This window comes from Dendrobium catenatum, unplaced genomic scaffold, assembly GCF_001605985.2.
Source record: "Dendrobium catenatum unplaced genomic scaffold, ASM160598v2 fragScaff_scaffold_506, whole genome shotgun sequence".
Taxonomy (NCBI): domain Eukaryota; kingdom Viridiplantae; phylum Streptophyta; class Magnoliopsida; order Asparagales; family Orchidaceae; genus Dendrobium; species Dendrobium catenatum.
The window spans coordinates 397,879-408,576 of NW_021318968.1; the positions used below are offsets into that span (position 1 = coordinate 397,879).

The 10,698-nt window shown below is 34.1% G+C and overlaps 1 protein-coding gene across 1 annotated transcript; it reads left to right on the forward strand.

Moving 5' to 3' along the window:
• The first annotated feature begins 6,969 nt into the window (after positions 1-6,969).
• Positions 6,970-7,826, forward strand: LOC110103655 (histidine-containing phosphotransfer protein 1). Its single transcript, XM_020832454.2, has 4 exons — positions 6,970-7,165; positions 7,288-7,418; positions 7,533-7,601; positions 7,730-7,826. Exons 1-4 carry the CDS (start codon positions 7,106-7,108, stop codon positions 7,803-7,805), a joined length of 336 nt encoding a protein of 111 aa, XP_020688113.1. The 5' UTR covers positions 6,970-7,105; the 3' UTR covers positions 7,806-7,826.
• The last annotated feature ends 2,872 nt before the right edge of the window (positions 7,827-10,698 follow it).

Below are 10,698 nucleotides of genomic sequence, written 5' to 3' on the forward strand. Positions count from 1 at the left end.
CTTTGTGCTCTCAGTGATTTGCAAATTAATTCAGTGCGGCAACACTGGTGGCGATATTGTTGCAACACCATATCCTCCTTAAGGAACAATTATTTGGTTCGGTGAACGTACGCTCCTCTACGTTCGGCCACCAATATTTTAGCGACACGTAGCATTAAGAAAAGTCGCCGACCCGACCCGCCGTTTTTTGGGTTCTCGTACATGCATTTTTTTAATTCCTTTACAAACCGAACAACATCCCATCACTTTTTGGATATATTTCAAATATCTAGCAAATACCGAGTTGTACCTAGTTTTTTCTAGCAATACCGAGCAAATACCTAGCAATACCGAGCAAATACCTAGCAATACCGAGCAAATACCTAGCAATACCGAGCAAATACCTAGCAATACCGAGCAAATACCTAGCAATACCTAGCAAATCCCTAGCCATACCGAGCAAATCCTGAGCAAATACTGAGTTGTACCGAGTACCGAGTTTTTTCTAGCAATACCGAGCAAATACTGAGTTGTACCGCCGAGCAAATCCCTAGCAATACCAAGCAAATCCTGAGCAAATACTGAGTTGTACCGAGTTGTAACTAGTTTTTTCTAGCAATATCGAGAAAATACATAGCAATACCGAGCAAATCCCTAGCATTTAATTAAATTTTAATGATAATACTTTAATTGAATTAATTTCTATTTTAAACTAATTAGTAATTACTAATTTTAATTTTAACATTTATTATTAATTTTAATTTAATATAATTTCAGTTTTTAAAATGATTATTTATGTTATGAATTAATATTCTTTAAATATAAAACAATAAGAAATAAAATTTATTTTGTATTGTAGCATAATGACTGAGTGTTTGATATAATTTGAATTGAACAAAGTTGGAATCCCGTTGGATGCGCACTGGCAGGAGGGCAGAACAGCGGGCAGTCCGACGGCAGGAATGGCAGGGCATCCGGACAGTCAGTCAACACTGGGCAGGTGGGCAGCTCGGCTAGATTGAGCGGTCAGGCAGCCGGGCACAATGTTTTTTTATTTTTTTTTTAATTTTCTGGCAGCCAAAGAGCGCTAGACAGCCGCTGGAATGTTTTACAACCCGGAAAGGCCGTTGGAAAAATTTTTCTTACTTGTGTTTTATCGGGGAAATTTTTCCGTTGAAAAACTGCTGGAAAATTATCACGTTTCGCTGGAAAAAGTTCCCGATAATAGGTGATTTTGATGTAGTGAGATTCATAAATGTTAGAATTCTCTAAATTATATTTGGTAGTAAGGTGTAAGTACATGAGAAAAATTTATTTATTTTTGCTCTTAAATATGAAGTGTGTGTTTATTTACTATCACTGTATAGTTTATTTTAATTCAGATATCTACAAGTAATATCATTATTTGTATGTTTTCTTATAAACTATTTTTAAATTCAATTAAATGTATCATAAATGAATTATTTGAAAGCTTAGATTGGTGAGGGTGGCTTGCTAGGCTATATTGACTCATAGTTTATCTGTATTCTATTTCAGGGTTTAGAAAAGGGAAGGAGCAAGTTGAGTAGCTGAGTCAGGATCTAATCTGTTTGAGTATGTATAATATTCTTTTCTAATTTTTATACAGTCATTAATAGTTATTAAATTGCTCTATTTTGTATTTATTATGTAGTCATGTATTGTAGTGTTAGCATTGTATATACATTTTGATGAAAATGAAACGAATAGGGTGTATGAGTTATTTTTTGCATGTGTACTAGAAGTTGTTAAAACATTTGTATTATCTTGTTCATTTTAAGTTTAAAATGAAAGAAGAAAGAAGAAAGTCTAAATAGTCTTAAAAAAATCTGATCTTGGATTTGGTTATTATAAGACAACACAATAAGACATAATAGATTTGTAGGAATTATCAGATTAGGTTGTGACAATACATGCACTTTAGAAATGTGCCCATGGAGCTTGCAAGTAAAATAATTAGCAAATTTAAGTTTATTTGAGGTAATAAGCCTTAGATCAAAATGCACTTGTACATTAGATATAAGATATAAAGATTGCAAATAAGCCTAATTGTGGGTCATTAGACATATGATCAAAGATAAGCTCATTGCTGGAAGTGCAAACATGAAGTCAAAGATGAACATATCAGTCATAAAGAGAGACTATGAGAAAGCTTGCGATGTCTTGAGCTAGATATCACATATGTGAGAGACTCTCATCCATTTAGAAGCTACCATCATATCTACTTATTTTACAAGAAAATTTTCAAGGAGTTATTGTTCTCTAGTAAGACAGTGTGGATGTTTTAAATATATATATTTATCTTTGGTGCATATATACAAGAATTTGAAAGTGCATAATTCCAAACATTAAGTATGGATTGAGGAGTCTTGAATAAATACAATGGTGATACTTGCTTTTGGCAATGGCACAATATACCAATACTTACATTTATCCCAAGGCTTATATAATTATATTATTTACTCAAAACATAATAACTCATTGCTATATTTTATAATTAGGCTAAGGGAGTAAATAGGCAAAATGGAAAACTTAGTTTTTGTCTCTGATAGATATAATGATATCACCATCCCCAATTTTCTTTTAAAGGCACACTATCAAGCTTGTACACACTACATGTATGAATGTTATAGTAGAGTTTAAAATTGATAGTTATCATGACTCTCACTTTACTTTTAAGGCTTATAAAAGAGTTGAATTCTTTAGGAACTTTCATAAAATACATATTAAGAACCTAGTCATAGCATCTTATTTTGAGAAAGAAGTTGTCTCTAAGAGATGGCTTCATGCTTTCTTTCCTAAATAGTTGATATAAAATTTTGCCGTGAAAGTTTTGGTGTACATGCACCTTCTAAGATTTATACCTTTTGAGGATTTTTAGATAATCATGTGTCTTATGAGGTGAAGACATTTTTATGTGCATACATACCTTCTGAGGCATTTTTTTCCCTATGAGATTTTACATTTTACTTTTGAGGCCTTTGCCTTTAAATGTTTTTAGATTTTCTTTTACCTTCTAAGGCTTTTACTTTACGATATTTTTATATAAGTGGAGATTTTTATATAAGTGGAGATTTTATCAACCGTTTTCTGTTATGGAGTCTTTCTAGCTAGCGATGATCCTATCTACTACTAGCTTCTCATCGACGTCACCTCATGGGCGTACCTTAATGGGGTTTTAAATAGAGATTATCTCTACCACTTTTCCTTATAGAGTCTTACAAGTGAGGATCATATCCACTATTAGCTTCCCTTTCCGGTTGCATCATGGGTGTTATTTTGTAGAGTAAATCTTCATACCATTGATCGATTACATTAACTCAAATAAATATGGTTGGGATAAATTCACCACGAATGTTTATCATATTTGAGGTTGTTTGTTAAAGCATTGCTCGATGAAATTAAATTTTGTAGAAGAGGTCAGAAGAAATCCACTAAGGTTGTTTGGCCTATTCTAGGTTATTCATTAGAGTATTACTAAAAAATGTTAATCTATATGAAAGAGATCGAAAGAAATCCACCAAGGATATTTATCTTATATGAGATTATTTTTCAGAGAATTTCTTGATGATGTTAACATGTGTGGAAGAGGTCGAATCGAATCCCCTATGATCGATTATGCCTTAATTGGGAGGGGGTGAATGCTATGTGGATCCCAATTTGACGGTGAATATTGGTTTTATCTTTAGACCTTTACTATTTTTTTGAGGTTGAGACTATGACCTTGTCGAAGGAGTATAATTCTAGCAGAGGATTGTGTAGAATTTGAAATTCACTTAAAGTTTTCTCGTATTTATTGGAAGCTTTATGAAAGGTGGTTACTATAAAGGCTATCATGGAAGCACAAATTATTGGAGGGACTTACTCGACCACAACCATGCTTAATATTTCAACATAAATATGATTTTAAGGTTGCATCCAAGGTCCCCCCTCCAACCCAAATCTTCTTTCCACAAAATTGATGCAGCAATGTATGATGATTGAAAGGAGAAATAATAATGCTTCTTTGCTATTATAGTGGGCTACCCTCAATATTAAAAGACTTCTTTCAGACCTTATAATGGTTACTGGTAAAGGGACTACCTAACTACAAGTCTACAATAATACCCAAGACATTAATGTGAATGACCCCTCAAGGTTGTAGCAAAGTTAATTTTGCCCTTAGCCAATCATTTCTCATAGATGTAGCCAAACTAAAGCATGTTAAAATTTTTGAGTTGTTAGAATATGTATTTTACGTCTCAAGATTATACAATATTTAGTAAGCATAAATAAAAATAGCAAGATAAAAATTTTTATGTAAAAAATTCTAAAAGGGAAAAAATCATTGAACCTGACCAAAATAAAAGAACCATTGTATATTAAAAGATGTAATAATCATTCTTTTCTTGTAGTTGAAGAAGAATACTATTTGATAAAAAAGATATCTAAATTGTCTTATGGGGCTTAACAACAATGTTCATTCATAAACAATTAATACCCAACAAAATGACATAATTTTCAAAATATGAATATAAAAAGTAGATGACCACAGGCAGGAACTTTTATTACGTCCTCTGACCGGACGTAGCTCTACGTTCGGTTAGAGGATTGTTACTCGGTTTTTGCTTGGTATTTGGTCGGTATTGCTAGGTATTGTTTGGTAATAACAAGGAATACCGCTCTGTGAAGATCAATACCGAGTAATACTGAGCAAAAAAAATCGGTATTTTTTGGGATTACTCGGTATTTTGTCTTCACATAATGGTATTTCTCGTTATTATTGATATTGCTCGGTAATTTTCATTTTGTGCCCGCGATCTTAATGCCGGCCGAACATAGCTCTACGTACTTTCAACGGACGTAATAAAAATTCCCACAGGCAGACATTTAATTCGGCGATATTTAAAAAATGCAAGAGAGCTACGAATCAGATGAGACTATATTGTGCTGTTATCGATCATAAATAGGCGCGTGGCCATCCCGTGGGCTTTCAGAATGAGATCGACTACGAATCAGATGAGACTATATTGTGCCGTTATTGATCATAAATAGGCGCGTGGCCATCCCGTGGGCTTTCAGAATGAGATCGACTACGAATCAGATGTACAGATCGATGTAACAGAGAAGAAAGTGAGAAGTATTGTACTTTGCGCGCATGTGCATACAGTGAGCTTTGGCTTAGTTATTTGTGCGTGCAATTATCATTAAGTAATATGTCAGCGACAAGTCTTCGCTATAATATTTGTAGCCATTGTAATATTCGTAGAAAAAGTATCGCTTGGGTTCAGCCACATACGATGAATTTGCAGCAGGTACATGCACTGATAATGTGAAGTTATTGCTAATATTTTTTTATTATTACATTTATATTTTTTAATATTTCAGTCAAAGGATCTGATTGGAATAGCTTTCTAATTATTTTATTACTTAGATAATAATTATAATTTTTTTTGTTATTATTATTTTTATTATTTTCTCATTATTTTTTTAAAAAAATTTGTGATGAATAATTAACTTTTACAATTAAAGTTGCTAAAATTTACGATAACTTAATAACTAATTTTATAAAAAAGTTTAGCTGTCTCAAATAAATTCTAAATATTTATTTGAAATTAGAAATGTGAACTAATCTAGTTTAAGTTTGTTGCGGGCAGTTATATACGTGGCAGTAGAGTAAGAGACTAAAGCGTCTTAGCAATGTACATATATCTGAAACACCAACATATAGTTGAGAGAGAGAGAGAAAAAAATAGTAGAAGATTTTTTTTACGTGGAAAGTCCGAAAAGGGGAAATACCATGGGTCCTGACCCATATGAGAAATAAGTTTGAATGAATTATTAAGCTTAATTTGCCCATTTACTCGGAAACGATGGAATTACAATAGATTGGAGAATCGGGAAGAAGCCTGGTGATGGTCAACGAATGAGCAGAAATTCAACGATGGGCGACAAAAAAGTGGAAGTCGTTTGGTAATCCAAATTATGTTTTGAGCTCTCCAAATATGCTTTGGACCCTTGATTTGAGATAATTTGAACTTGGATTTGACTGATTTTGGTGTTGTTGTGTTGTATTTTTAAGACGTTCAATTTCATTATATGTTTGTTGAAATCAGAGTTTGGATGATCACATATTTAACTTTGTAAGCTTTCAATTAAATATTATCTCGAGATTCGTACCTGATGAATATAATTTTTTGAAGATTTATTAAAGTTTGAGCCACTTTTAATTTAAGGCTTCGGTTGGTATAGTTTTTTTACTATTTTCTATAACAATTTTCTAGTATAAAAATTTCTTGAGGATAATAAAAAAGCAATCTCAAATTAAATATGAACTTGATCTTAATTAATTAAATAAATTTGAGCCCTTGAGCTTGGGCTCAAATTTAATTCTATGATTTCGAGTCATCTCACTCGCCACTCATTTATTATGATGAAAGATAAGAGATAATTATGTTTCAAAGAATTAATATTATCTAATAATAAAAAATAGAATAAAATAATAAATAATCATGTCATATAATGAGATATAATTATTAAACATTTTTAATCGTTCTAAACATAAACTCTTGAATTTTAATACATTTTAAGTATATTATATGTTAATATTTTTTAAATAAGTCGGCTCGGGAGCTAACGAGTTGATTCTACACTCGCTCAAACTTAGCTTGTCAACTCATTGAACTAACCTCATGAGCCATTTATTAAGCCAAGACTCGAGCCAATTCACGAGTCAATTTGATTCACTTACAAGTTTGATTCAGTTGCACCCATACTCAAAAGTAATAGAAAAACTAATCTGATAACTTAAGCTTTAAAAGAAATTATTTCTCTAAACTCAGTTATCATCATTTAATTTATATAAAATGACAATTAAACTTGTCCTTAAACTGTAATTATTAATTGGTAAGACAATGACTTAGTGGACTAATAGCTCATTTCAAATATTTATAAAATGGACAGCGGGAACCTATTAGTACCGTTTGTCTTTTGGTCTCTTACACGATATCGACCCATCGAGGGCGAAATAGAACAAGACAAATCTCCTCAAATCATCCATCCGTTTTCATCTCCTCCAAATCACGGCAGCTCGGTGAGCGAGAAGGAGAGGAAGAGCAGAGAGGGGGGGATGGACGTTCGTCAGCTTCAGCGCCAGTGGATCGATCTCATCTCCGCCCTCTTTCGCGAGGTCTCTCTCTCTCTCTCTCTCTCTCTCTCTCTCTCTCTCTCTCTCTCTCTCTCTCTCTCTCTCTCTGAGTTCATCTCTTTCTATTTCTATACTGATTTTATGATATGTTCTTCATTTTGAAGGGTTTTCTGGACGCGCAATTTACGCAGCTTCAGCAGCTGCAGGACGAGAGCAACCCCGATTTCGTAGTCGAGGTTGTGACCCTCTTCTTCGAGGACTCGGAGAGGGTTCTCAATGATCTCTGCAACGTTTTGTGAGTGGATCGTTTCTCTTAATTCTCTATTGTTTTTTCTCTTTTTCTCTTCTACTGAATCTTGGGTTTCTTTTCATTGCTGACTTCTGTTTTTCCATCGGTGCCTGTAAAAAGGAGCCAGCAGGTAGTGGACTTTAACAGGGTTGACGCCCATGTTCACCAGTTGAAGGGGAGCAGCGCAAGGTTTCAAAATTTTCTTCACCTTTGAGCTCCTTCAAATTATATTGCTCAAATCAAAAAGCAGAAGCTCCCTCTGTAGAGGCGTTTGTTGACCTGAATCTCCGAGCTTTTGATACTTTGTTTTGTTACAGCATAGGAGCACAGAGAGTGAAGAACGTGTGCATATCCTTCAGAAACTGCTGTGAGGAAAGAAACCTTGAAGGGTGAGTTATGGAACGATGGAAATTGTTTTTTTCTGTTTAGCTTGAGCTGTCCATGTTTTGATCCCTTCTGGCCCACTTGGCTTGGGAGGAAGCATCTCTTCTGTAATTTTTTTTCCTTTTTATCCAACACTCAGCTATCTTTATTCCTCAATTATGAAGTTCAAGTTAGTCTATGAAACCTTTTTTCTTGTAACTTTGTCTGCTGGAGCATGATATGGATGTACTATTATCGATTGTTTAATATTATGTGGTCACTAATTATTGTGATTTGCTGTAATTATCTGTATTATGTTGTCACTAACTGTTGTGATTTGTTTCTAACTGTTGTGATTTGTTTGTAACTATCAAGGCTGGGAATTCGAGTGAATGGAAATAAAAAAAGTGATCAAAACTTCAAATCAATGACTAATTTGGCTATAGATTCTTAATTAATCCACAATGGACTTTTCTTTCCTTTTCTTTATTTTCTTTTCTTTTCATCTTCTCTTGTATACAAATAAAAACTATGAAATGTTGTAGTGGTTGTCATATTCGTGGCTCTTTAGCATTGCTGCAATGACTAATTTTGTCCAATAAATGTGTGTGAATTTAGGAAGCCTATGTCTTGATCAGCACCACTTTGATTATTGGTTATTTAATCATGTTTGTGTATGTAAAGTTTTCTATTTTTTATGTAATATTGGATTTGTAAGTGCATTTATCTTCAAATCATTTATATATTTTTTTGAATTATTAAAATATTTATGAAAATAATAATATTCTCTTAAAAGATACAATAGTAAAAGCATGTAATACATACTATTTAAGCAAATGTCATACGATAATTACCATTAAGGAAGTGGACAAGGAGAAGGGAGACAAGTTCTTCAATACACAGGTATTAAGCGGGTTCAAATTCATTTCTATGTACTCATTCCTTCAAGAATCCAAAGCCTTTGAATTTAAATATTCCTCCATAAGAGCAAATTAAACTTTATATGATATTTCATAGAGATCTTGCAACTCCTCTTCGCTCTGTATTTAGAGTTTATAGAAAATAAAAATGGTTGGCTCCCTATTGTTTGTATCTATGTCATAAAAATGGTATAAAAACTATATACATGTCTTTGAAGTCATGTGCTTCTGATCCTTAAGATATTTCAAGTACAGATTGAGGATTTTTATTAGCTTTTGACCAAGATCTTCAATGATAAGAGTATTCACCAATCCACTTTAGTTAATGTGTATTATGAGCATAGGAAGGATCTAGCCATCTAGGATTACAACCCATGTTCTCTTTGATTTATACTTTTTTTTTATAGAAGTAATAAGCTGAACAGGGAAGCATATTTGTTATGAAATAGGGAACATTGAGGAAGAATTGAAGGTGCTTAGAACGCTACTGAAAGAATTGCTTCTGCCCTAAAAGGAAATTTAGGTTTCGTTTGGGATGGCTTTCTTATTGCTTCTTAATGCAGCTTCTTAGTACAAAAATTTAAAATTTTTGTACTAAAAAGCTGCTTTAAGAAGCATAAAGAAAGATGTCTCAAATGAAGCCTTAGTTTCCGTTTGACCAAAGCTTTTAAAAAATATTCTCCTGTCCAATTTGATTTGACAAGAGGTGCTTGATTCCACATTATCAACATAGCTTGCACCTAGAATGGCATCCTCTTTCTTCCTTTTTCTTTTGGCTGTAGCTTTTTTATTGATGAAGGAATGGGCTCCAATACAGTAAGCCAAGCTTGAACTAAAACATCAATATAGAAAAACAATACACTAGACTCTAAGAAAGGGCTACTCATAGCATATTAAAGATCCAGTGACCTATCCATCTCAGCTTCCTTGTATGCCCTATGTCACCAATCATCCTAAGGAGCACTCCAAAATTCAGTATCATCCTGAAGAGCGATCAGCTCTTTTATCAGATCTCAAATCTATCTAATGTCATAGCTCTTGTTTCTTCTTAATAACAAAAATTATTGTGGGTAAGAATGTGCAATCACTATCTACAAGAAAAGTTTGCATAAGAAATAGGATGGTGAAAACATTCAGGATTATGTTCAAAATAATTATTAAGTTATTTTAAGAGGGGTGTTAAAATGGGTTGACGGGTCCGGTTCGGGTCCAATTCGAGTTGACCCAACACGATTTGGGGACCTGTTTGATTCAGAAAGTAGGTGAGTGCGACATCAGGCTAAGCAGCATGGTAGTCGACAATGCTGACGGGCCTGCGAGTGTGGGTTGACATCTACCTGCTGCCTAATGGGTCGCGCAAGAGTGGCCAGATGAGCCATGAGGCACGGCGGGCAGGGCGGCCGGCGGTAGTGATGGCCGATGGACTGGACACTATCTCGTAACCGGACGGCGAACGGATCGACGATCTCGTGATAGACTAACGTCACTGGGTCGACTTTCGAGAATATCGAGACTAACGTAGTGACATGACGTACAAAGTGACAGACGCGACGGGCTAGTGAGCAAACACGACAGACGCGAGAAACAGTCTGCATATTCGGATTTCCCGGGTCAAACTAGGTTGATTTCGGGTTTCTGGCTCGAAATCAACCCGAACCTGACCCGATTTGCAAATTGGTTGAAAACTCACATTTTAACCCGACTCATATGGTGAACGGGTTGACTCGAATCCAGAATTTTTCGGGTCAGGTCCTGGTCTTGTTTCAAATCGTGTTAGAAATTGACACCCTATTTTTTACATCCGTTGGGATATTCAAATTTCCAATCTTAACTGAAAATTATTAATCATTGTTGCTCGAGACATTTGGGACGGATTCAACTTTTTATAAAGGTGGCTATAAAATCGTTGTGAAGAAAGTAACTTTTTTTTTAAAAGCGTTATAGAGAAAGCAGCCTCGTTATACAAAAATTATTGAAAATAGTGAAAAAATAACAACCAAATA

Coding starts and splice junctions, on each gene's coding strand:
- LOC110103655 (XM_020832454.2), top strand. CDS start 7,106: ATGGACGTTCGTCAGCTTCAGCGCCAGTGGATCGATCTCATCTCCGCC. Junction 7,166..7,287: donor TCTCCGCCCTCTTTCGCGAG/GTCTCTCTCTCT, acceptor TTCATTTTGAAG/GGTTTTCTGGACGCGCAATT. Junction 7,602..7,729: donor TTGAAGGGGAGCAGCGCAAG/GTTTCAAAATTT, acceptor GTTTTGTTACAG/CATAGGAGCACAGAGAGTGA.